The sequence below is a fragment of the Aricia agestis genome, chromosome 9 (assembly GCF_905147365.1).
Source record: "Aricia agestis chromosome 9, ilAriAges1.1, whole genome shotgun sequence".
Classification (NCBI taxonomy): Eukaryota; Metazoa; Arthropoda; class Insecta; order Lepidoptera; family Lycaenidae; genus Aricia; species Aricia agestis.
Genome location: NC_056414.1, coordinates 14,231,580 through 14,258,616, shown reverse-complemented (window position 1 = coordinate 14,258,616; position 27,037 = coordinate 14,231,580). Strand labels below are relative to the sequence as shown.

Below are 27,037 nucleotides of genomic sequence, written 5' to 3'. Positions count from 1 at the left end.
TCGTCTAACCGAAAAATTATAATTGACACAGGCATTGTATTAAAAATTATGAAGTTGTATGTTGCAATCAATTTGTAAATTCTGGTACACATACTACAATATTACATGACGCATATAAATCACATTTTTATTAACCATCGAAATTAATTTTTCTGTAATAAAAAATTAAGAAATGTATCACTACAAACGGAAATAAAATAAATCTTTTGTAATATTTTCAAATAAACATATTTTGTATAAAAATAAAGCAAAACTTAATATGTAGTTAAAAAACTGAAGAACAATGTTCCTATGCGATGGTATAATGATGTGTTGACAATGTGTCATGTAATAGGGAACCATTTGTGATCGGAATCAGATTGTATTTTTCACAAAAATTATTTGGCACTCAAGTGAGACAAGCTGTCTGTTCGAATTGAAGACGTAAGTAGGTGAAGTGGCTAACAATTTTAAATTTGTTTTTTTTTTGCACAAATGTAGGCTTTAGGACCGGGAAAATGATTTTAAATGAAGTAAATGTGGATTTTATATATGGTCTGATGGTGAAGTAGATAAGTTTCAAGGTTTGTTCAAATTAGAGGGGAAAAAATCAGTAATTGCCCTCATGTTATAAAATTTTAGTTATCCAATTCAGCCACTTACGTCTTCAATTATTATTCAAACTCCACATATTCGTAAATTATCGTTAAATGAAACAGTTGAAGGTTCATGTAAAGCCATGTATGTGACAGCTCTTACTAGCTATAACACTAGCGGCGACTTCAATCACTAATACCTTATTGCTGAAGTGAATTTATCGGTAGTTTATCTATTCGATAACGCTTTTAATTGGTTAAAACGCAGCTCGGTAGCGCCAGTGTTCTAGTAAGTTCGGACTTAAACCACATATACACAAATCACACCAACCACATATACAAAACCACATAGTCCGTTCAGAGTTATTTTCCCTTTGAAGTGTTGATTTTGTCAACGGAAAAGTGTCACTATTAACTTTTAAAAAAGCTCTGAAGTGAAATAACTGAAAAATATTTAGTCATTACCACGAACGCCGAATAATGGGCGGTTGCAGAATGTATTATTATGTTGCATCAAAACTCAATGCCAACTCGTACCGCTATGTATCTATATATCATATTTAAATTATATAAATCGTACTTATATATTTTGATATTTGTATTGTATAGAACATTTTTAAGTATTTTATGTACTTGATTCGTTATTCAAACACATTTATAGTTTCGAATAATCGTCTTCAGTTGATATGAATTCAATTTTCAGTGGAACATTGTAAGTCATTATGGTCAACAGTGAGTACAGTGAAGATATTTTTGTACGTCGTTTCGTCTCTACCTCCTATCTGAGGCCTAACTACAGGTGTTGAACAACGGTTGTAATTTTGTAAACATATTTTGTATTCTGCAATAATTTCTGTACTCACCGTTCGGAAGTTTCGTTTCGATACAAAATAATATTTTGTGTAAACATAAATGTACATAATGTATTGTGGTTGTAATTGGGAACCTCACCATAGACATTCTTTTACCATACATTTCGTTAATAAAGCACTAATTGTTCGATAAAGACGCATTTTATTATTCTTTTAAAACTAATCTTTGGTAGACATAAATACTGATTGTTATATTTATCAGAAAAAGAAAAATTTTAACATACGGTCACGTCGAGAAACACGTAAGTACAAATTCATTGAATCGCTACTGTCTCTCTCATTTTCTTAGCCATAATTTTTACAATTTTACAAATAATTTTCGTGCGCGAAGTACAAGGAGAAAAAATTCAATTTACGAATTTCTACGTGTTCCGAAACTGGGCTATAGAATCCTTAAAATATTTCATAGCCTCAAAAAAGGCAACCAAAAATTTGTGGTTGTTTACCTTTATAGTTTTGTTTTTTCTGACTATACTATATTATAGTTTCTTCTACTTAACGCCGATTATAGACTCGATGGAGAAGGAGATCTTTGGATTCTTTGGCGGGGGCGGTGGCGGTATGTAATTAGTGAGGAGCGCGGCCAACAGGTGGCGGCACAACGCCGCGGGCTCGCCCAGCGCCGCGTCCGCGAACGCACGGCGACGCCGCAACCGCTCGCTCCAAGACGAATCCATGCGTACGTTGCCTGCAATTTATAAAGTTTTTAGAATCGGCTGCCTGAAGATAGTGGCACCGTAGTGTTCTAGTGGGGGGTTGGTTTTGAGATATAATCGTTGGTTATTAATAATATCAGGTACAATTAACCGACGATATTATAACTAGTCCTGTCGCGTTGCTCTGCTGAAGCTTAGTGTCGCCTGGTGCGGTCTCGCGTATTAGATACGTACGTATAGTCTGTCAAGAATGTGAAGAAATTAAAAAGTGGCAACATCGTAGTCAATCTAAGAAAAAAGGGGATGTTACTGCGATGTTGCCACTTTTTAATGTCTTCACTTTCTTGACGGACTATATTATATACAATCAGCCGGCATTATAAAAAAAGTCGAAAGTTACAAATATCGGTGAAGTTAAAGCGAAATTATGCGAGAGGAAATGTAACAACGTGACATAAATAAACAACCCTCGTAAAACGGTGGGATAAAAAGAATTTTGGCGCGGGCGGCGGGCTATCATCCAGCGGAAGACATGTTTACACACAACTGTTGTAATGCGACACCGCGACAAAGTGCCGCCTCAGAGTTTTTTGTAATACACACTCGAGCTCATAAAAATAGTTAAAAGATATTTAGTTTTTTTTAATAGACAGTGAAGTGTTACTGAGCGTTAGATGTCATCTTTTGTTCTGTGATGAAACGACAAGTTTGCCTCGTTTGAGTTTTATTGCTGCGGTGATCTATTTTTAATCGCCCGAAAATGTTATTTAGTCTCGGCTTTTATTTTGTAGCATTTTACATGACGAATATCAAAAGCAAATGAAGGAATATCAAACGCAAAAAATAAACAAAAAAATAAAAAAAGATACTTTAGAATGTACAACCGATAGCATCAGTCGACTTTTTAGTTTTTATAATACCAACCAGGTTTTTTTGTTTAGATTTAGAACATATTAACACTGTCGTTTTACAAAATCAAAGCAACAAGTTATATTTCTCCAACAAATTTATTTTTTTGAAAAATAGAGAAACATTTCAAAGAGTTAAAGCTGACACCTCACAAAACAAAGTTAACAGAATACGATTGTTCCAAAACTAATATTTGTTCAGCTAATTCGCGAGTGTTGTTAGTGGCGGAGTAGTGGGCTCGCTTACAACAATAACAACATATGGGGAACGAATTAGTCGGGAGCAAAGGGTAAGCTATTAATGCTCCACGCCCGAGAACGTATACATATGTATGTATAGAAAGAAAATCTCTTATGGGTGCCGGGTGGTAATTTACCTTACGTTTCGAAAAAAGACAAGAGGTGTTCTAAGAATTAACACAACCCTAACTTCTTAATTACAATCTAGATTTTAGAATATCTTTTTGTACGAGAAATACCTGTCTAGCAATTTTTTTGTAACTAAGCCGTTAAAGTATAGTCTGTCAAGAAAGTGAAGAAATTTAAAATAAGCAACATCATAGTGTCATCCTTTTTTTCTTAGATTGATTTGAAAGGGATGACACTACGATATTGCCACTTTTTAATTTCTTCACTTTCTTGACAGGCTATATCAATAATTGTTTTTGAACTGCTGTGAATTGGGTACATGTATAAAGATGACAATTCCTAAGTTGTTAGGGATGCAGGATGCTCAAAGGTACAAACAATCATATTTTGATTATATAAATTCAAACTATTGATCCTGGATAAATAGGATTTGAGACCAGCGCAATGCCATACCCATGCCATGGTAAAAGAGAGTTCTATTATATCATTTCGCGTTGGTAGAACTTCTCATAAGAGCCTCCGTGGGCCAGTGGTTTAGAGCCTCTTAACTCGGAGGTCGTGGGTGCAATTCTCGCGTTGGAAATATCAAATATCAATATGTTATTTCCAAGTTCGGTTATGACAATGCAGACTGATCTCCTGATTGTCTGAAAATTAAGATGATCCATGCGTCGGATGGGCATGTAAAATGTCGGTCCTGCGCCTGATCTCTCGTTGTTTGACTGGGTTCTAAGAGTAAAGGAATAGAAAATACTGCTGCGTAAATGGCCCGGTTTCAATGAAACCGGTTACCGTAAAAAATGGGCCACCGTCACCGAAATCGGTGCGAGGGAGGGATAGAAGAGAGAGAGGCGCGTCATTTAAATTGGACAAGCTCTAGTAGGCTACATAGCTGTTAAAATCAATAAATACGCACCATAAGCGGGCTGCATGGGGTATGTCCTGGACATCTGCATGCAGCGCAGGCGGGCGCGGTACGCTCGCTTACGTGCAGCCAGCGCCGCTGCCTCGCCGTCCCGCGCCGCGCCGCCGGCACTCTGCTGTCGACGGAGCGCCACCTGAGGTTGTGATAATTATGTTAGAACGGAAAACTGGCCGAAAACTTCCTAAATGAAAATTTAAAATAGAATTAACCCAAACACGTAATAAGACTAGCTACATGCGACTTTGTATAATAATTAGTAACCATTTTTCCCAACAGAAATTACGCGATTGCCGATTACAAACGTTAAACGTAAAACTAGTATTACCACGTTTCAATGGTTTGTTTAATGTGGTCGAAAGCGTCTTCAGTGGTATAGATAGAGATTGGCACTGAACTCGGAAGTCGAAGTCGCCGGTTGTCTCAGTTTAATCAATATCACAAGAAAGAGGACGATGCGGACGTGTTCTGACTTACGGTTTCAGCTTAACTGGCCATAGGCACCAAAATCGAGGGGTACCTATAATTATTGACTGTGTTAGTACCTGCACAGCCATGACCCTCTCTCTCCAGCACAGAGCAGGCAACGATATCAAAATACTTAGATACGACGTATGCCGTCAAAACTGTAGCAATGTTTTTGCATGCAAAATGTGTATCGAGAAAATATTGTCGTCCTTTTTTGTCTTACAGTAATAGCATATACTACCTTCTCTTTCGCTCATTTTACGCTTTAATCGAATAGAGAAAATATTGTCGTCCTTTTTTGTCTTACAGTAATATCATATACTACTTTCTCTTTCGCTCATTTTACGCTTCGCTTTGATTTTTCTCTTAAAATGGAAGACAATAATTTAAATATTAATAAAATCTTAGTAATTACGTGTGAAATATTACACCTTTGGCTTTATTTGTATTCCTCGTTTTGTTACTGCACTGTCGGAAGGCACATGATGGCTTTCTGGAGCGAAATGTAACGAAAAACAACGCGATAATTAATGAGTTAAACACGTCCGGCTGTTACCGCGTCCTAAGGCACACTGCTCTCAGATGAGTGAGCTCACTCATTTCGAGGGTGACACATTTTAGCGCTGACGATTGTATGGAATGTCTTTTCTAACGTTCTAATTCTATGAGAGCAGGCTGGAGGCGGTAGTCGCGCCACCGGCACAGCCGCTTGTGCCCCTTGAAGCACGAGATGACGCCGTGTGTAGTGTATGTACCTGCGCAGCCATGACCCGCTGTCTCTCCAGCACGAGCAGGCAGGAGGGGCAGCGGCAGTCGCGCCACCGGCACAGCCGCTTGTGTCCCTTGAGGCACGAGATGACGCCGTGGTTACGGCACCGCGCGCACTTGGGCGTGCGCAACGGCTTCCGCGGACCCTTGTCGTCTTCCATCTTCTCACATTCTCAGACGATTCACGGATATAATATAATTTTTCAGTTTCAATTCACAAATATATTTTTTTGAGTTTACGTTTAAAAACAAATAAGCAATCAGATATAATGACTTAAATATTTTTAATTAAAAAATTCGAATGTTACTTCTTTCAAAAATTCTCGATATTTACTAAACGGTGGGTCGGTAACGGATAGCCCCGATCGAATGCTTTCAGCGATTGAGAGCTGAAAAGTTGCCGAAGTAAACGTCAGCTGAGATCGGCCCTGCCCCCTTGCTCGCGGTTGGTCGAGCGCCGGTGGGCGGGTACTAACAGTCTGGTGTTAGAAAATTTTATTTTGTTATTTGATACGTTTCATGAACAAACAGATAGATTTTTTACTTGTCACAGATGATTAACGATTCATATTTTGTGCTACACATAATTTATTATTAAATTGTGTTCTATTACTTACATAAATATTTTCAAAAATTATATTACATTCTTTCTTATGTTCGTTTTGCGCAAGTTTATGCAACATACATTTTAGATTACTTACAAAAAATAATGAAAGGGACAAAAGAGCACTATTGAATGAAATATATGACATCAATAATAATAATAATAAAGCCATTTATTTCCATGCTTTACACACTTTTTAACTTAAATAGAATATATTTTATATACAAAACTAAAAAACACAATATTTTTATTAAGTATACCCCTTTTATCCTTTTTATTTTTCATTTAGTTTATTGGCATGGCTCCTCTACGGATAAAGGCCTCCTCTAACTTTTCCCATGTTTTTCTGTCTGATGCCACTCCCATCTAATCCCTGCCGGCTATATCTTTAATTTCGTCGACCCATCTATCTCTAGGTCTTCCAACTTTTCTTTTCCCGAAAGGGAAAGGCCCAGTCGGGAAAATATATGACATATTGACTACAAATACGTAGGGCTTAACTAGACGTCATAACATACCTACGTAAAATTAGGTAGCTACTTTGAGTACTAACGGTCGCACTCAGAGACATTTAACGATTTTGACGATTAAACTTTAATTACTTTGACAGATAATGTATGAGACTTAGGTATGTCAAAATCTTCGTTTAATTTACAATTAAAACTTCATCAAATACAAAAAAATCGTAATTCGTACCTACATGTATAAATACTCCATAGACCATAGACAATATCATCTCAGTTTGTGACCCGATATCCGCGCCGGTCAGCGATTGCCAATTACCGCTCATATTACATCTTGACCACCGCTACTGTTTCATTTTTAATTTGCTTCTATGAGTTCTATGTTTATAGGGAAAGATAAGAGATATTTTCTGCTTTTGTGTTAACACACTTAAGTGTTAGGAATTTCATCCGTAATGTAGTGCAAGCAAGCGTTTACGCTTATCTCGATTAAACTTTACTGCGTTACAAATAAAAATATTGAATGGGGTAAAAACGGGACCCTATTACTAAGACTTCGTTGTCTGTCCGTCTGTCTGTCACCAGGCTGTGTCTCAAGAACCGCTAGAGCTAGAATTCTGAAATTTTCACAAATTGTGTATGTCTGTTGCCGAATGCCGCTGCAACAACAAATACTAAAATCAAAATAAAATAAATATTTAAGGGGGCTGGGGGGCTTCCATACAACAGACATGATTTTTTTGCTATTTTTGCTCGATATCAATAATGGCGACAGATAGGCCCTTGAAATTTTCATATAAAAGTATTAATTATATGATTGTGTACGAAGTGTGTACTTTAATAATTAACAATAATATTTAAATTAAATAAAACTCGACACCTGGACTACCGTCCCCCATGGACACTCGCAACATTAGAAGAGCTGCGGGTGCATTGCCGGCCTTAAAAACATAGGTATATTTATACTGTTATCATTAATTCAGACCTTGTCAATTATTACTTTTTTCTTGCAGCCGCCATGTTATAGGTAGTCTTATTATGTGGCTACACTTATTTCGTTTAGTATACAATTTCAATATGCACTGAGCAGTTTGTTTGACACAAGAGAGTATTGTGCGCCCGCCTCGCTCCATTGTGCTTTATTTGACGGCTGGATGCGTTTGATCTTATGCTCAATTAATGCATCTGATACTTATTGCAAAGTTACAATCAACTACAACAAAGTTGTGTGTTTGTATTCAAAGTTACGTTATTGAGATTTTTACTTTTGTTAAACTTACAGTTTATTTAAACTCTGTCTCACATACAATTCGATGCGTGTAAGTATGCTTGAAAATTTTATAACCAATACACTCTTCAAGCATCATACAATGATACTCTTAAATTGGGAAACAAACCCAACAGAAAAAGTTTAAGGCTGATTTTAGTCTTACGCCGCGCCGGCCGCACGCGCGCCGTCATTTCGGCGCTGATGGCCCGAGATGTGTAAAATTGTAGAAAGCGTTTTGTGCAGGCAATTTCAAATCGGGGGTTGTTATAAAATTTATTAGTTTAACATCATTGAATAACGCGCAGCGGACAGTGCGGACAGTATTGATATTTAATAGATACATATCAGTGTTAGCACCGACGGTCAGCGGGACACTAAAATAAGTCTTAGATTAGGTAATTTCAATAAGGATACGGCAATTTTTCAAAAAAGAATCCACAACGATAGATATCATCGTTTATTTCTATCTTCAGTTAGTAAAAAATCTACTTCGTCCACCATTTTATTACTTTCAAAGCACGCTTCTAGCCAGTCTTCGGTCACTATTTTTGCGTTTTCCTGTCTCTTATTTTCCATTTCCTTCACATCAATTTCTTGAGGTACAACTATGTGAGTAGCATATTGCATGTCATCGGTTATCGTAGCCTGTCTTAGTTTAGCTAGGAGACTGTATAAAGGATTCTTGGAGTAAATAATGCAGGGGCGTAGATATGAGAATGGATTTGGGCCTTCCCCAAACAACTCGGAGTCAAGTTGTAGTTTCTCTTTGGTCGTCAAATAGATTGGTGGCTGAAAATATGACCTTAATTTAATACACAAAATAAATATATACCTAATACACCCGAAATACTAACAATAAAACCACTATGTTTCGAATGGTCTTCTGCATAATAGATGAAAGAATAAAAGAACGGTCGTCAAAAGATAGGAATACAATTCAAGACCGAATAAACCGTAACGAAAATAAACCTTACATCCGACGCATGCGAATTATAATTACACAACTTGATAGTAATTGCTACGCTTTATTTTATTTTATTACTTTACCCCGGCAGTCCTCGAGCTACATGTAGGATGAGTATGAAAATTTTAAGTCAAATAAAATTAATCGCGTTTGGTACTTAGTATCACACTATTTAGTGCGATATGTATACGATTAGACTATTCATGACAAAGCATGTCTTTCACTCTCCCACTGTTCCATGAAATTTTTCAATTAGTAAAATGTTCCTTACAAACTTCCTCCATAGTTTTATGAGAATTTTCAATTATTAAAATGTTCCTTACTAACGCTATAATAACCGCCTTCTTTCTGGAAGTCAGTTAATAAAACAAGAGCCAACATACCTCCTTATCCATCCTCTGGAAACATTTCCTAAGCGTAGCTTCGTCGGTAAACTCCGTGTAACTATCTCCGTACTCGTCGTACATATGGCACAGCTGTAGCTCCGTCTCTTTCTTTATGGAGAGCATGTCTAGGGGTGCTATGTTGCATGGTGAATCCGATTTTGGTAAAGACCTGAGTATGAAACCAATAAAGAAATTAGATAGGAAGGTAGGTTTTAGTTAAAACACTTAGTCAAAATGTTGTGGCTGTACCCACAACTAGCGCCGTAATCCTGCATCGCGCTATCGTAGTTTTTGGGAACGGCAAGATATATAATAGGGAGTGCCTCCGCTGCCGGCGCCGGTTGCCGAAATGGCTGCCGGCGCCGTTTTCCGAAACGGCTGCCGGCACCGTTTTCCGAAGTTTGCCGAATAGGCTGCCGGCGCCTATTCGGCAAACATCGCTTGTCAAATGACAGAATAATTATCAAAAACTATAAATAATAAGGTCATAAATCATAATGTGAGGATGCATATTTTAATGGTAGTGATGATGATGATGATGATAAATTTGATCTGCATAGTAGCATAATATAATATGTACCTTTGCTTCTTTAAACACCGCTGAAACTCTCTAAAGTCTAACATGTATAAGGAGTCCGAAGTTCTGTTTACCTTCCAAATTATACTACGGGGTACTGTGGTGCAAAATCTTACTTTTTGGTAGCTGAAAAAATGTAGTAAAGCTAATGAAAATGCATCACAAAAAACTAAAATATCCACAGCAGAACACAACCTCCACCTTTGGTCGGTTAAGAAGTCGAATATTTGAGATTATAATTATATTTTATTTTTAAAATTTGTTTATCGGCATTGGAACCTAGCGTTTTACGCATTTTCACCGGTTCCCATTTTGAGTGCCAGCGCCGGCAGCCGTTGTTTTATATCTCGGCTGCCGGCAGTACACTTACCGCCGGTTTTGAAATCCTTAACACGACGGTAAATATTTTTATACTATACTCAAAACGAATGTTGCAGTCGGGTATATTTTAAAACCCTCAACACGGCGTTACATATTTTTATGGTATACCCGAACTCAACACTATAGAGCGTTGTGTGAAGGTATAGATTCCATATACGCCGGTTCCCATTATTGATATTTTTGGTAGTCGGCGCCGGCAGCGGAGGCACTCCCTATATAATAATATGAAATGACGTCATTGGGCTCCAGCCTGACCGAGCATGCTATCTTGCTCGGTCGGAAGATCTTCCTTTTCGGCCGCCAATCATCGCCACATTCGATTAAAAAAAAAATTGTCTAACTTTGCTATCGAAAATTTTCAATGTAATTTCACTAAGTAATCTGTTTTTACTTCATTGTAATAAGTTCCTCGTACCTGAGCCATGATGTCGGCGCTATGTCGTATTGGCCAGAGGCGATCAGTTTCCGAACACGGAAAGACGACTGTCCTGCCACGCTGCACCATGTGTCCGAACCTAGAAGCAAAAAAAGGTCGTATCTGTATTGACAAATTTTTCTCTATGGTCTTAGTTAAATTATTAAAAGGGTACAATAGAACAAGAAGGGTATGAAAACTAGACGCGGGTATTCTTTTATTTCTTTGATATAGTATATTATATTCTAGAATCTATACTCCACTCGGGCTAACTTACTTGTCGCTAGCGGTCATTGACTCCCTGTCAAAAACTTGTCATTTTCCATATTATAAACCGCGTGTCAATCGCGTCATGAAGTGTCAGATATTGTTTATCGTGTTTTTATATGGAAAATGACAAGTTTTTGACAGAGGCAATGACCGCTAGCGACAAGTTAGCCCGAGTGGAGTATAGGCATTTTTTCCTCTCCCTTTACTTAATGTCAGGTTACACCTAAACGACAAACGCCGAGAATATTATATACATAGTCATGTCGGACTATGTATATAATATTCTCGGCGAATAGATTCCTGCATTATGTTATGCTGTTAAGGAAAGTGTTAAGCGGCGTCACGCTATTTGACATTTTAATTCGTATTATTATTATGCGTCGCCAAGTCGTACCTCGTTTAATTTTATTTCGGTGTGTCTCATGTCGGACTCTGATACAGACAAGTCATATCGTTACTTACGATCTGACGTGGGAGAGCCATGCTTACACCTACGCTAAATACCACGGGCTCACAGAAAACCGGCGTTAAAGAGCGTTTCGCCTAGTGTGTGAGTTTACCGGAGGCCCAATCCCCCTACCCTTTTCCCTTCCCTACCCTCGCCTATTTCCTTTCCTACCCTCCCTTATTCCCTTCCCTACCCTCCCCTATAACCCTATTCCCTCTTAAAATGCCGGCAACGCACCTGCAGCTCTTCTGATGCTGCGAGTGTCCATGGGCGGCGGAAGTTTCTTTCCATCAGGGGACCCGTATGTTCGTTTGCCCCTTTATTTCATAAAAAAAAAACTTACCAATATTCTCCACATGTTTTCCACCATGGGACTCTATAATATTAATCAGCTCAATCTTCTTGCAGTCTTCGTCATCAGAGAGCACGCAAATCTTGCGTCCGCGCAGCGCCTGTGACGTCACTTCTACGTCTCTCTTCGGCACCGCTCGGAATTGTTCAGGAACTTGTATGACCTTGGCCGCGCGCGTCCGCCGAGTTTTCACACCGAACTGCTCGATTTCCGACTCGTTTATGCGTTTCGTGCATAATTTCTCTACTGGATTGCTGTTCTGTAGGAAAGAAATTCGTCGTGAGACCTCGCGATGTATGTATTTGAAATGAGCCATTAAAAAAAAACAGACATACGTACACCGCGAGCGGCAAATCGGTCATTTCAACGTGTATCTTATTGTGTGACAAACTGACAAATACAGGTCGGTTTTAAATTAGTAAGGGCCTGTTTCACCACTTCCTGATAAGTGCCGGATAGGCTATCCACAACTTATCTGACAGATGCTCCATCTGTCAGATAAGCTGTGGATAGCCTATTCGGCATTTATGAGGAAGTGGTGCAACAGGCCCAAGTATTTTAAAATACAGGTTAAATAACTGTAAACTCTTAGGTAAAATAACTGTAAACCAAAACTTACAGCAACAAGTCTGTTGTAGTCGTCCAACGTCATGACGTCACGTACGGGTTTGTCGTCGCGCACGGCGGTGATGCGCGGGAAACGCAGCGTGTACGCCGCGCCACAGTACGTGCTGCGGATCAGCTCTGACGCCTTGATCTGGTAGTTCAATTTATGGTATTCAAAATTCAGCATTTTTATAAGCGAGAGGAATATTAGCTAAGTGAATTAGGATAGTATATTCATTGTCGTTCAAAACGCACGCGATAGCAATATTGCGCGTATATACGAGTGACGGAAACACGTAGCATTTAACTTTTATCAAACTTTCTCGCTCTTTCTCTCAGGATACAGAGAAAGAAGTCGAACTCTATCAATACCTGGAGTACAATAGAATGTTCAGGCAATATCCACAAGTCGGGCTTGAGTCTGTTGAAGTGTATATCCGATGGCGGGGGTTTCTTCTTGCTGGTGTTCCAGTTGGGTTCCAGGAACGCGCAGACTCGCTCCTTCTCGTCGAAAGTCAGACCTGACGCGACTCCACCCACGCACACCCACCGTTCAGATCCTGTAAAAGAGGAAAAGGTTCCAGCTGTGCTCAATTAATAATAAAATTAATACATACGAATAAGTTAGTAATCTGGAAGTTTTATCATATTTGTATTGTGCCCTCTCTATTCAGTAGGTAGCAGTAGTACTGTAGCGATGAAACTTACGGCTAAGCTATTCGTAAATTATTAGGGTTCTCGGCAACAGATCACAGACAACGGTACGTTTTGTAAAGGCCTGGAATGACAATGAACATAAACATTTGGCCAATCATTGCGAATTGGACTCGCACATATTAATTTTTAGTTTTTTTTTTTAATTTTTAAATACTATTAGTAGATGTTGCCAACTTTATTGCAACTTTAATTCGCAGAAATTGGTTAGTCTTGCGGAAACCATACATTTTTTCTAAGATATTTTCGCGGTCTAGACGTGAAAGACAGACAAAAAGATAGATACAGTACTTTCGCTTTAACCCACCAATTTCCAAGCGGCAGCCGGCTGCCGCATAATAATCTATTGTGTCTGCGATACCCATGATAGGGGTGTTAAAGTTAGTATTTAATCATATTACCAACAACGACTTACCCTCTGCGTGGTCGAGGCAGGCGACGTAGAAGCTCTTGGCGCGGCCCTGCCTCTTGTTCTCCGCCTCGTCCGCGCCCACTATCACCAAGTCGAGGTCCGTCACCGCGCCCTCGGTGTACTGAACATACAATATACATACATATTACACAAAAAGAACAAGGGTTCCAAATACTTACCTCTTTGGAACAAGGGTTCCACCCTTGTTCCAAATAGGTAAGTATTAATAATAAAGAAATATTTAATCATCTGTCTGCTTTGTATAATTAATATTTTAATTTTATTTTATATATATTTGTGGTTTAGGATAATGATGGAGGATCGACTCACGAGTCACAGCGCCCCTTTTACCTTTCCACGGCACCAGGGAGCCGCGGAGCACAGTTTAGGAACCCCTACACTAAAGGACTTTACAGACGTTGTCCTGTGCACACGTCACAAGTAAGTGACAACTTACTAACGCTCTAAGTTGAACTTTGAGCGCTTACAGACGAACGGAACTTGTCGACGGCACGCATCGACGGCAGTCGTCGGCAGCCGTCGACTGCTGTCAACAAGTGTCAAAAAAATCAATGAAAAAAAAGAGCGACTGCCGTAGACTGCCATCGACACGTGCCGTTCGTCTGTAAGAAGCATTAGATGCATTTTTAATGCCATTAAAATTCAATAATAAGTCATTCAATCTTGGAACAAACAGCCCAACGCGGGCGGCAAGTTTGTCAATTTCAATGTAGTAGTAGTCACTTCACATTGCAACATGGCGTTAGTGCAATAGGATGCACCCAATGTCAGTCACACGACCAAGACACAGTCGTTTCTTGGTCGTGTGATGACATATTTGTAAAGTTTTTTTTGTAAAGCGACTGACCCAAAATTTACGATTTAATAATTTTGTTTTATACTTGAAAATAAGCCCCAAATTGTTTCATTTTCTTTAATTAGATACTACATTATATTTCCAAGAATCCGATCTGAGCAAAAACTCGATATCTTAAATTATTCTCGATAGAAAAAAATGACAAAGATGCATCAAATTTTCACGAATTTTTCATTTATTGACATAACCGTGCATTGAACTAAGTTAATATTTTAACACATTGTATAAAATTCAATCATTGAGAAACTGACCTAGCGAATTTTTAAAATATTGTATAATAAATAAATAAATAAAAAACTCTTTATTCAAACAAACAAAACAGATCAATTTACACACGTTACAAAAACAGAAATAGTTTGAATTGGCGGCCTTACTGCTGGAAGCAGTCTCTACCAGGCAACCATAAAATATAACTAAAAATATTTAAAATAAAAATAAGATAAGATACTATTAGTATATAAATAAATAAATATAATACACAAATAAATATAATAGATACTTTATACCGAATAAAATAAATACATATAAGTAATATAATAATATGAATCGAAGAAGAGGATAAATCGTAAGGGTTTAAGAGTTTGCAGCTAAATCTAAGTAATATTGTTTGAGTCTTTTTTTAAAATTATCAATAGATTTGGACTTATGTATGCTTTCGGGTAAAGAATTCCACAGACGAATAGCAGAGACGGTGAAGGAAGAGTCATAGAAGTTAGTGTTGTGGGAAGGGAAGGCAAGAGTTAATTTATTGGCTGAGCGAAGTGTAGGATGCTTGTGTCCAAGAAAGGTAAAGTTTTGTTTGAGGTAAGCAGGAGTTTTGGGATTAAATAGAATATTAAAAAGAAGATGAAGAATATGTGTATTCCGACGCAACTTAACAGGTAGCCACTTTAGCTCTGTCCGGTAGTTAGATATGTGATCGTATTTTCTCAGACCAAAGATGAATCGGATGCAAAGATTTTGCAGGCGTTCAAGGGAAGAAAGAAGTTGATCATTTAGATCACTGTAGCAGACATCTGCGTAATCTAGGATGGGAAAGAGTAGAGCGTGAACTAATGAGATTTTGGTTGATACAGGAAGGAAGTAACTGAGGCGTCTGAGAGAAGCAGTGGCAGCGAGGAGCTTCTTGCGGAGTTCTTGAGTTTGGGTGTTCCATGAAAGAGTGCGGTCAAAGTATATACCGAGGTTGCGAACGGAGGAGCTATAGGGGATGTATATTTATTATTTATCGAGTTATTGAGAAAAAACTAATTTGGCCATGAATCCGCGTCGTCCTTTTTTACCTGGCATATGAAAGACGGGCGTGAGTGTGACGAGAGAAGGACGATGTTTGATTTTTTGGGTCAGTCATACTTGTCTTAAGGCATACTTAATAGTAAAAAACATTTTTTACCTCTGGTTTTATCTTATACCAGCCGGCGTTTCGTTTGTTGGCAATGTAGTAGGAGTCCAAGTCTTTGACCACGATGCCCTCGCCTTGGTTCTCGATAGCCGTATTGAGACCTTCTAGTACTTCGGAACTGTTAACAAAAATAAAAATATTAAAATAGCTAGTTTACGAGCAGTTTTTAACAACAAAGACCATAACAATGATAAAGATATAATATTATCTTTGCTTGTTGTCTTTTTTCCTGAAGTTGTATAAATTTGGCATCTAAAATTATTTGAAAGGAAAGCAATAAAGTCTCAATTCCAACATCGTAAAATTCGACTCTAAGCTCCTATACCTGGGGATACGATTGTCTTAGATCTTTCTATTCTATGCTATAAGTGTCTCTTAGGTCTCAGCTTCGAAATCAGCGGGCAGCGGGGTGGTGGCGGCGGCGGCGCGGGAGCGGCGCGTTCCAATGTATCTGTAGTTACTAGTTTCTGATCTGAAGTTAGTAACGAACAGCTGAGCCATACAATGATATTATGTAGAATTTGTTTTAGTTAGGGTCAGTAGAGTATGGCCGTGTAGATTCAGAAGCTTGGCTCTACATATATGATTTTATATTATCTTTTTCACAGTGTACACTTAATGTGGTCGTCTAGGCAACATTTTACACGAAATGTTTTTGGTGGGATAGATTTATATGAAACAGCTGGGCTCGAAGGCAATGGCGCGCGGCGTACTAGACGGCTTCCCGCGCCGCCGCCAACGCTCCCGCCTCACTGCGCGCTAATATCGAGACTGAGGCCTTAAGGAAAGACCGCACTAGGCGGTTACATTGCAGCAAAGCGATGAGAAATGTCAAGAACAAATACTGCAGAACAACGGTTCCAAACTTTTTTGTTGTTAGAACACTTTTAAAAAGCAAAAAATTAAATTAAAAAATTAAAAAAAACCCCCGCCAAACAACTTTAAAAAGTAATGAAATAATGTTTACTGCCTTTAAGTTCAAATAATTCCTAACTTGTGTAAAGTAATATTTTAGTCCATAATTGTTGTCAAGGTGTGTCGGGGAACCGCTTTTTTTTTAATTTCTTAATTTAATTTTATTTCATACTTTTTAAACTTGTGTTGGTTAAAGTGCAGAATAATTCCTATCAACAAAATCATAGTTTCATGATTACCATCTATCAATGTCCTTTTCGATGAGGCCGTTAATATGAGCCCAAACATGAAATCTCCACTTTGGGTTCATACGAAGCTCGGTTCCTATAGAATCTAGGTGATGCTGCAGCAGCAGCATGAAAATATTTGCTATTTATCTACTTCTTACTGGTTGTCGCTATTAAAATGAGCCCAAACCCGAAACCTCTGCTCTAAGTTGGCGAGGAGTTGGATATCCTATTCATTACCAGGTGATGCTGCAGCACCAGGTCAACTTTCCATTATTATGTGTATACGTAATACGTTTATTGTATATTCACAAATGTCACGAACTAGAATGAAATATAAAACCCATCAAACGACTACAAGTTGCTAACAGCCTTTCATGAACCAGATAAACCCTGATTGTCCAGCACTGAGCAGGCTGATGATGATGAATTATAGCTAAGAACACTCTCGATCATGTCAGCTTTCAAACAAAAAAAACTAGATCAAAATCGGTCCACCCGTTTGGATGCTACGATGCCACGGACAGATACACACACAGACAAACAGACAGACAGACAGACACGTCAAACTTATAACACCCCTCTTTTTTGTCGGGGGTTAAAAATAAATAATTAATAAAAAAAACTGAGAAAATACCCACCTATCTTTGACAATCTTCCGTTTACTGATCTGTATAACGCCGACCACATCGGTGAATACAGTGTCCAGTACCTTCAGTCTATCTCTGAGAGTAACTCCGCCTTTCTCGGGGGGTCCGATGAGACAACGGCCGTTGTAGTAGAGCACGTCGAATACGCAGAAACAGGGGCGATACGACGAGTTATCTGTTACTTTCTTGATGTCGTACGAGTAACCTGCGATTGAAATCTTTTAGTAACTACGATTAGGTCCTTGCTGCAAAACATTTCCATGATAAGGTATAATTTTTCCTTTTGAGAGACTTGAAGTCTTTCTATATCAAATTCATAAAATCGAATAAATAACGGCTTAAAATAACAAACAGACATACTTTTGTACTACTTTCACATAAACTTCGGACTAAATAAAATTAATATGAAATACCTTTGGATCCGAAATATTGCTTCTCTTTATGCCATCCCATCATTTCTCCATCGAGTATGACGCTTTTGACGTTACTGTTCAAACAATCCTTCAGGTACGGCGTGAGCAAGCCCGACTCGTATGTCTGTCCGTAGTTGTCGGCGTACGAGAAACCCTTGCGTGAGAAATAGTTGAACACTCCGTTTTCCATGTGCATCTGTGCACAAAGAAACCAATGAGCTTTTATACGACTTCTGTACCCCTGTACCCTGATTCTACTGCATGCCATAATAACGCAGCTTCGATCCATATTAGATTATGTATTCGTGTCCGGTTTCCATCTAAGTACAAAATACAGGTATTCTCATGAAATACCAAATTGAGAGTACTCTGGCATTTTGGACTCTAGGGACGAGGACTTGAGAAATTGATTTTTAGGGTTCCGTACCTCAAAAGGAAAAAACGGAACCCTTATAGGATCACTTTGTTGTCCGTCTGTCCGTCTGTCAAGACCCTTTTTCTCAGGAACGCGTGGAGGCATGAAGCTGAAATTTATATCAATTACTCAGGTCTACTGTCCCTTGAAGCTGTGAAAAAATCAAACTTCTAAGCCAACGCAATCAAAAGATACAGCCGTTTATGCCGCAAATTTTCGACACTTGCAAGGGAATCAAAACCTACAGGGTGCTTCCCGTGAACTCAGAATCTTGAAATTTGGTACGAAGCAACGTCTTATAGCATAGATAAAGGAAAAATTACGAAAACCATAAATTTTTAGTTACATCACATAATATATTTTTTTTTAATAATTTTAAACTTACTACCCATTTCCTCATAAACGCGTAGAGGTATTAAATTGAAATTCATACTAAATACTCAGGTCTATAATACCTTTAAGCTGTCGGAACCCTCGGTGCGCGAGTCCGACTCGCACTTGGCCGGTTTTTTTTTAAACTTCCAGTCGCTAGATAAATAAAAATCTTTGAAATGCCAAATGGTGGATTTACACGGGTGACTAAAGCCGCACGGCGAAAATCGACCGTCTAAATGACAATCCGACTACGCCGCATGCGGCTAAAGCCGCAAGCCCCAAAGTTCTGCGGCCAGTGGCCGCATGCGGCTGGTGACTAAAATCAACCGTTCAAACGCTCAGTCGCAAGCGATCGCTTGCTGCAAATACATAGCGGAGATCTCGGGCGGCACAGGCGATTTTTGTAGAATGTGTAAATTGGACAGGCGATTCGACTGGTGACTTGCCGCGCGACTAAAATCGACCCGTTAGTCACCCGTGTAAATCGAGCATAAGGTCACTTGTCTCTCATCCGCGCACAAATTAACGTTTTGTCTTCAAGTTCGGTAAAGACTGAGAAAGCAATGCAATGCATCAGGCGCGAGTGTAAGAAACATGTAGGGCTAGGTCTTGTTCAAAATGCGGTGACTGGACATTTACATAACATTGAGTTTTGAACTCGAAATATGCATAACGCTCGAAAACTGGTGTGGTATACAATATAAGTAACCTACCTGAAATCTTTCGCCATCAAATTTATCCTCAACCTGATAAGCTTTGTCTGGCGACAGTTGATGTACGTCCGTGACGTCCATTCTCTCGGACAGCATGGGACAGATCGCGTATCCGATTTGGACGCCCAGTTCCAAAGGCCTAATGTCACCGTCCTCAAACTCTTCGCACACCTGACAAAAATCATGATGATGATGATGAATTAAATCTCAAGCTAAAATAGTCTAGCACCGGTTAAGCTCAAATGGATCATCACTGACGTATCTTGTTTATTTACTAATTAGATATTATTAATTGAATAATATAAGCGACAATATTTGTATTGCATTGAAATTAAAATGAGTCAATGATAATGTTGGAAATATAATTATAGCAGTGCCATTCGCTCAACACTCATAAAAAAAGACTATAGTATAATAGTGTCCTTGTCTTACTGAAGGAAGGATATTTTGTTGAATCATTTTGAAGTTGGAACTTTGTGCAATACGAACGAACACATTTTTTGTAGACATTGTTTTCTTTTGCAGCATTAATGTTTATACACGTAAGGGATTGTCCATTAATCACGTAAGGCTTGAAAATAAAATTAAATATTAGTTCTTCTAATTAATTGTAAGTTCGTTTATATTAATTATAATTACATTAAATATTATAGTAAGTTAAGCATTTCTTATGACACACTTCTAGAAACTTATTTTAATGTAAGGAGCAAATACCTCTAAAACAGTTGCATACGCCTGTAATTAACTATTGTGTTAGTTTAAAACAAAAATGTATTAGCTTTTAAGTTATTAATGTTGTCACAATAATTATGTTGTTGGTGTATCTTTAAATAAATAAATAAATAAAAGAGGGCTTAAAAAACACGTACCTAATTAATGAATCGCACCTAACTAATTTTTCTGATAAAACAAATTAAAAATACCTTCTGAATATTATTACAGTTTTGGAAGAACTCTGGTGCGTCCGGATGGAAAGCGCCCAAAATGCGCTGCGTGCTCATACTTAGTTTCAAATCCTTCAATATTATCCGCAGTATCCATTTGAACTCTGCTGCGTTTAACTTTTTCATCAGATAACTGAACGACTCGTCGAGAACAGCTGAAAATGTGGAATATGTTAATAAGTAAATCTAATATCTACCAATGTCGGTAGAATATTAAACCTTATTTTAATAAAGTGTATTATTAGTAAAAAAAAAAGAAAAAAATACTCAAGAGACCTTTCCTTTGTCTCTCTTCTCCTTTATATCTTAGCTCATACCTCTTTCGATTTTCATATGAATGAAAGAGAAGACATTTTAAATATACATATTTGTCTCTCTGGCGCACTCAGAGTGGAACATTAATTACTTAAATGTAATTAATTCGTAAATATGAGTACGGCGGTCTGACCGCCGCGCCGCGCCGTACTCAGAGACATACTTTAATTTTTATTTATAAATAACATAAGCCCCATACATTATCTGTCAAACTCTTAAATATAAATTTAAGAGTTTGACAGATAATGTATGGGGCTTATGTCAAAATTTTGAATAAATTACTTATTACATTTATGATTTAACTAATTAATGTTCCACTCTGAGTGCGGCAGTTTGTGTGGTAGTTAATCTCTAATGTACTCATCTCAAACAAACTCAACTTACGTCCTTTATTGCCCGTTTCGGCTGAAGCAATAGTGTGTAGCACTTCATTCACTACACCAACACTCACGGTCGACGCATCTTGGCCTATTCTAGACTTTAATACAAAGTATGCGACGCTCGCGAAATCACTGTCATTTGAACCACTGTTTACAGCTCGAAAGTTCAACAGTTTCTGAGCTACGTCAGACTGTTTGTTGAGCCCAAGGACGTTCACCAATAGCCTCCCTAGCTTCGTCTCTTTTAGATTGTAAGGGTTCCTCTCGCGCTCGCACTGCGGAAGTAGCAGTCTTAGTATAGGATAGAAGGTTGTATTCTGAAACAAGGTGTTGGGTAAGCTAAATCTATACATATTATAAAACAAAGTCGCTTTTTTCCCTCATGTCCCTTAAATTAATCTTTAAAACTACGCAACGGATTTTGATGATTCTTTCAGTGTTAGATAGCCCATTTATCGAGGAAGGCTATAGGCTATAATTTATCATGCTAAGGCCCAATTTCACCAACGTCTGTTAGTGTTAACAGCTTGTTAAAATGTCATGTCTTCTCTTTCATTCATATGAAAAACGAAGAAGTAACGTGATACTAATCCGAGCGTTAACTTTAACAGTCGTTGGTCAAATTGAGCCTTAGCCCCAATTTCACCAACGACTGTTAAAGTTAACGCTCGAACTAGTATCACGTTACCTCTTTCATTTTTCTTATGAATGAAAGAGAAGACATGACATTTTAACAAGCTGTTAACGCTAACATACGTTGGTGAAATTGGGGCTAAGACTAATAGGAGCGAAGAAATAGAGGAAAATTATTTAAAAGGGCTAATTTTAACGCGCTAATCTCATGAACTACTGGTCCGATTTAAAAAATTCTTTCTGTGTTAGATAGCCCATTTATTGAGGAAGGCTATAGGCTATATTTTATCATGCTAAGACTAATAGGAGAATGTGGTAAAAACGGGAGAAATTATTTGAAAGGGCTTATCTCGCGAACTGGAGCAATTTTTATGTTATTTGGCACAGACAAGAAGTAGACCATGTGAAGGATCATAGGCTATCGATTTTAATCATTTTTTCAGTGGCTATATATTTTATACCCGTGCGACGCCAGGGCGGGTCGCTAGTATAGTAATAGTTGGCAGTAGATAGATAGGATATAGGACAGTAATTATACGTAGTTGGATTTAGGACCTACCCACTCCTGCTACCTAGGGTAGGGCTTAAATAGACAACCAACTGACCAAATCTATGGCTGTGGTATCGCAAATCATTACGAGGTTAACTTTAATATTTTGTACGGGATCGAAACAGCGCCCCTAGTGGCCGTCATTAGAAACTTAGTTATTCAAAGCCAAACAAATTGTCGTTAAAGTGCCTATGGCAAGAAGTAATAGAATCTCACACTCAGCAGTAGCCAGTAGCACTCAGCATATTTTGAGGGGAGTATCTTATAAACAACAAAATATAATAAAAGCAGTATTTACCTTTTTTCCAATAGTTTTCGCTACTTTCAATCTGAATTCATTAACAAAGTTCATCAAAATTTTATTTTGTTCCTGTCTTTGTTTTTTTCTTTTATACAATTTTTCAAATAATAAACATATTTCATTGAATGTTATTTCATTTGCTGGTGTTATGTTTGTGTCGGCCATTCTTGTGGATCTAAAACAAACACTTGTTGAAGAATTTAACGACACACTCTAGAGTTAAGGCAGTAAGTGGGGAAGATTTCATTATGGCTTAAATTTAATTATTTTATGTAGGAAAACATCAGTAGTATGTTAAAAAATCATAAAACATGTAAATATTTCAAAATGTTTTTTAAACTGTTTAAAGGTGAAACCGTACTAAGCCAATGTATTAATTTTATTTATTTCATCTTTATTCTTCCCTATTGTTGATACAATTTTAGACTCTGTCTGTAGAGCTACTACAAAAGTATTTCATAACTCTATAACTGCTAAAGGTGTTTGACAAGAGAAAGACGTCATCTTACTGTAAAGTTTATTTATACAACCAAGTATTTTAAAATATATCTTCTAGCTATTTCTGGAGAATGGTCTTTGTAAATAACATATAAGTTAAAAGCAGCCTCCTTTGTTAAGTCTAAAACGCCGTGCTGACTACACTGGGCTATAGGTCCACATTTAAGGGCCTTTTCATAGCACTCTATTGCTAGATTATTTATATTTAACATTTGGTATGCCCTACCTAGATTATAGTATGCTTCTTGGTCACATTTTCGTAGTTTTCGATATGTCTGCATGTAAGAAATTCCTTGTAAAATTAAATTATGATGTTTGTCAACCGTCTTCTGAGCTGCAAGTGACAAAATACTGATGGCAATAAGAAGAGCCGAAATTGGCTCTCTGCAATGATCATGGTATTCCAAGTAATATTTTAAAGCTATCAAGTATCTCCCAGATATAAAAAAGTTGTTCCCATAGAACAACAATCTAACTACATTACAATCTTTCTGAAAGAGCCTAGTAATGTAACGATTTTGTATACATTCCTCAGAAAAATTGAAAACATATCCAAGTAAGTTAAATATCCTTGTGCCATAGTATTTATTGGCCAAATCTCTTAAAAACTTTAACATATTTTTAAAATCTCGATTCAACATACAAGATTGTGCACAATAGTATTCCAAGTGTTGTCTGTAAGTCGAAAATCCTTTAACAAGAAAAGCTGTGAATGTTAATCTTTCCATAATTGGATACAATTTGTTTTGGAAAGCGATGTTATAGAGTTCAAGAAAAAATTCCCACTCCTCACCAACTGGTATTTTAAATGATTCATCTGCAAACTGTATATCATCCTCACTATGTATACTTTCTCCTCTGAGTGTCCGAAAATTATGCAAAAGCTCCAGTGCCCCTTTCACTCGACTCGCCATGATCAATTCCTCCTGATGTCTAAGTTTTGTTCCATGTCTGGATAAAAATATTTCACCGACTTCTAAATATTTTAGTAACATGTTGTACTTTTTTAAAACTTTACACTGCTCGTAGAGAAGAGAGGGACTTACAACAAATTTAGGATCTTGTTGCAGGATGTTCAAGGCTTCATTGATGCACCCCTTGGACTCGAGAATAGTAAACAGTTTTCTACGGGCATCCGGATGTTGTGGCACATGTTTAAGAACCTTGTGATATGATTCCACAGCATCGTCAATTCTACCCAAGTTTAATAAACATTCAGCATGCTTGAGCCAGACAGCCCCTAAATCAAAATTTGTGTTCCTAACTAGAGGTTCTAAAAGCTTTATAGCCATTTCGTGGTGACCCACAGCTGAAAATGCTTCTTCTATGTCCATGTAAAGATCCCCGGCTTTTTCCACATCATTCTTTAGAAAATCACTCAATAGTGTTTGTACAAGGTTGAATGCACCCAAATGAATAAAGCACACTAAAAGTTTGCTTTTAAGATCAATAGCCAAATTGTCTGGGATCATGCAATTTATATAGTTTGTCTGCTCTTCAATTTCACCAGTTGCAGTTTTGAAGGTTTGTATTTCGGCTTCAATGTCAATACCCACACCTGATACAAAAACTTCTATACAGGTTTGATACTGTTTTTGTGTAATCAACATTTCCAAGTAGATGTTCATATCTTGCGGTGTAAACAATGCTGGGCATTTCTTAAATGCTGCTGATAACACTTCAATAGTTCTCTCTACTTCTGTACTAGTATCATAAAGAGATGCAGCCATTCTAGCATACTTCATGATAATTTCACCTTTGTGAGGTGACATGGAAGTCACAATTTTATGGTAACACTTTACTCGAGATATATTCAATGAATTTAGTGGAAATTTAATTTCTTCTAGGTACTCTACAAATTCTAACCGTCTGAGGTGCGTTTCCATATTTTGAGGTTCTGCTTTTGTTGCTTGAGTGTAGCAAATCATTGCCTGCTTAATGTCATTTCGTTGCTTAGATATTCCGGCTAGTCTCCACCATTCATCAGCATCGGCGCGGCCCAAATGAGCTGCGAGAAGAGAAAATTGAAGAGATTTGTCAGAATCATTCTCATATATTTGTGCGAGCGTCTGGTAAGGTTCGGCGGCTGTTGGCAATTGCTTGATAATTTCATGACACATCCTTTCGGCCATTTCTACGTCGCCACGAGCGAAACGTAAGTTGGCTTCTCCCATCAAGCCCAGAAGTGCTGTTGAAAGGCGAGTATATCTGCGCTTTTTCTTCAAGATTTTACTTAACTGTCTAGACTGCTGGGGTTCCTCCTCGAATCTTTTGTCCGCCTCGTCTAAATCTTCTTCTTCGTCACCTTCATACCACTCACTCGAATATTCAGCAAAAGACATTTGACCGCTCAAAAACTTGTTTGTTAACTCTTTTTCGATATCCATCTTTTCAGGACCGCCTTCTTGTGGTAGTTCCGAGTCCATTTTGGACAACTTAGTTGAGTTATTAAAAAATATAAGAATAAAAATATAAAGTACAACAATGTGTAATTTATAAAAAGAAAAAGCAAAGGTACTCACAATGCTTACAAATAGGATTTATTAGTGAATCCCAATATTTACAAAATTATATGGAAAACTAAAATCAAGACTTTTTAAGACAGTCAATTCGGAATTGCCGCATGCGATCGGCGATGTTGCAAAACATTTTGTTTTGACATTTTTATTTTTTAATTTTGTTCTGTAGGTGGTAGGCCTACTACGAAATCAGTTTTGAGACTCAAACAATCGGATGAGAATCCGCATCCTGCTCTATCACCGTCATTTCACGTTAGAGTAGGATGCGGCATTCTCATTCGATTGTATGAGTCTCAAAACGGTTTCGTGGTACAAGCCCTGATCCCTGATCGATGTTACACGTTTGTTTTTTTTTTAATTTAAATGGCTATTCGACCGCTGTCGATTTTTTGCCCCGCGCCAAGGGCTAGCGAAGCGCGAACGCGAACATCATCCACAGTACAGTGAATAAGTGTGGATTCCACACTCGCTTTTATTCGCTGTCGCACACAATGTCAGAGCAGCAGCAACAGAGACTTCAACGTCCATTTTACTCAAATGCCCGAACGTAAATATGCGAAGATTGCGAGTGTATATAATATTATAATGTAGGTAGCTGAGCTGCTGAGGGCCATATTAATTGTTCGTGACGTGTTCACGGCGCGTTCAAGTATCCGTGAATCGCGGCTGTAATTCGCGCCGCGAGTGTGGAGCCCGCTGCCCGCATAAAAATGAGGTTTAAGCTTAGGTCAAACCTATGCGAACAAGCGTCTGCGAAGCGGAAACGCTAGAGTGTACAGTAATGCGCTCGCTTTCCTCGTGAGACCCTTTGTCTCGGGCGCAAAATACCGACACCGGACCGAGAGGGTCCGAGACAGGCGAGACGAGGCGAGCGCACCCATTTACATTCTCGCACTCGGGCCGCCTCGCTGTGTCTCGGCGAGAATGTACAACCGACATTAGACTTTTACTAGACCTTCGACTTGACAATAATCTGGAATTTAAACGGCCATATTTTACTTGACACTGGCCATGGTTAAAAAGCCGAGTGCCATAATAAGAAAAAAAAGAAGAAGAAGATGAACTCAAGTCACAGCTGTTTTTCTGTCAAAATAACAAAAATCAACCAAAATATTTCTGTTTAGCAAGTTTACTTTCAAACAATCGTGTAATGTGAAAGGGAAATTTTTATAGAGTGCTAGATAGTATTGTTGAAATAAGTTTTATGCATTTGTGTTTCACTATTACAAACATACGTATATGTAATCCCTAAGCAAAAAAGGTAAGGTCTTTGTTTAATGGAATCGAGAACCGTATAAAAATAGCATTGTTTCGAGACTATCCTATCTAGGCCACATTTTATTGAACGTTTGTAATCTACTAAAACTCTTATCGACAATATCTTCCAACAGTAACAATTTTTTTTTTTTAAATTTAGGATCCCATGGAAAACGAGATTTGTGTTATTGTCCATAAAGAGAATACTGGTTTATTTTATGTCCTGTCATAGCCTTAGTCATACACTGTATT

General features: G+C 38.0%; 4 protein-coding genes across 9 annotated transcripts in view; 1 reads left to right on the top strand and 3 right to left on the bottom strand.

Moving 5' to 3' along the window:
- Positions 1-1,603: 1,603 nt before the first annotated feature.
- Positions 1,604-5,699, bottom strand: LOC121730707 (doublesex- and mab-3-related transcription factor 2). The gene is made up of 3 exons (XM_042119846.1): positions 5,526-5,699; positions 4,297-4,438; positions 1,604-2,135 (listed from the first exon to the last, which is right to left on the bottom strand). The coding sequence occupies exons 1-3, from the start codon at positions 5,697-5,699 to the stop codon at positions 1,939-1,941; spliced, it is 513 nt and encodes a 170-aa protein (XP_041975780.1). The 3' UTR covers positions 1,604-1,938.
- Positions 5,700-8,319: 2,620 nt separating this feature from the next.
- LOC121730072 (DNA ligase 4) lies at positions 8,320-25,630 on the bottom strand. The gene is made up of 15 exons (XM_042118901.1): positions 25,532-25,630; positions 22,509-22,686; positions 21,032-21,344; positions 20,312-20,487; positions 19,389-19,559; positions 17,886-18,081; positions 17,464-17,677; positions 15,672-15,798; positions 13,405-13,522; positions 12,648-12,835; positions 12,289-12,426; positions 11,661-11,928; positions 10,600-10,699; positions 9,224-9,395; positions 8,320-8,665 (listed from the first exon to the last, which is right to left on the bottom strand). The coding sequence occupies exons 2-15, from the start codon at positions 22,674-22,676 to the stop codon at positions 8,327-8,329; spliced, it is 2,688 nt and encodes an 895-aa protein (XP_041974835.1). The 5' UTR covers positions 22,677-22,686; positions 25,532-25,630; the 3' UTR covers positions 8,320-8,326.
- LOC121730080 (F-box/WD repeat-containing protein 9-like) overlaps positions 19,197-27,037 on the top strand; it is an 11,258-nt gene continuing 3,417 nt past the window's right edge. For 2 of the 5 annotated variants that reach the window (XM_042118918.1, XM_042118914.1), the window contains exon 1: positions 26,644-26,789. The gene's annotated coding sequence lies outside the window, so the exon portion shown is untranslated. Of the gene's footprint in view, positions 19,203-26,643; positions 26,795-27,037 lie in introns of those variants that run through there. The other 3 variants (XM_042118919.1, XM_042118916.1, XM_042118915.1) reach the window with 3 other exon arrangements.
- The window catches only part of LOC121730073 (general transcription factor 3C polypeptide 3), a 23,096-nt gene continuing 19,057 nt past the window's right edge, over positions 22,999-27,037 (bottom strand). The window contains exons 1-2 of one of the 2 annotated variants that reach the window (XM_042118902.1): positions 25,528-25,580; positions 22,999-25,444 (exon numbers count right to left, since the gene is read on the bottom strand). In XM_042118902.1, the coding sequence (XP_041974836.1) occupies positions 23,033-25,435 (2,403 nt within the window). In that variant the 5' untranslated portion in view covers positions 25,436-25,444; positions 25,528-25,580 and the 3' untranslated portion in view covers positions 22,999-23,032. Of the gene's footprint in view, positions 25,445-25,527; positions 25,581-27,037 lie in introns of those variants that run through there. The other variant, XM_042118903.1, reaches the window with a different exon arrangement.

Coding starts and splice junctions, on each gene's coding strand:
- LOC121730707 (XM_042119846.1), bottom strand. CDS start 5,699: ATGGAAGACGACAAGGGTCCGCGGAAGCCGTTGCGCACGCCCAAGTGC. Junction 4,439..5,525: donor AGCGGGTCATGGCTGCGCAG/GTACATACACTA, acceptor TCACAACCTCAG/GTGGCGCTCCGTCGACAGCA. Junction 2,136..4,296: donor CCCCATGCAGCCCGCTTATG/GTGCGTATTTAT, acceptor TATAAATTGCAG/GCAACGTACGCATGGATTCG.
- LOC121730072 (XM_042118901.1), bottom strand. CDS start 22,676: ATGGCCGACACAAACATAACACCAGCAAATGAAATAACATTCAATGAA. Junction 20,488..21,031: donor CGAAACGGGCAATAAAGGAC/GTAAGTTGAGTT, acceptor CCACATTTTCAG/CTGTTCTCGACGAGTCGTTC. Junction 8,666..9,223: donor TCCAGAGGATGGATAAGGAG/GTATGTTGGCTC, acceptor TCATATTTTCAG/CCACCAATCTATTTGACGAC.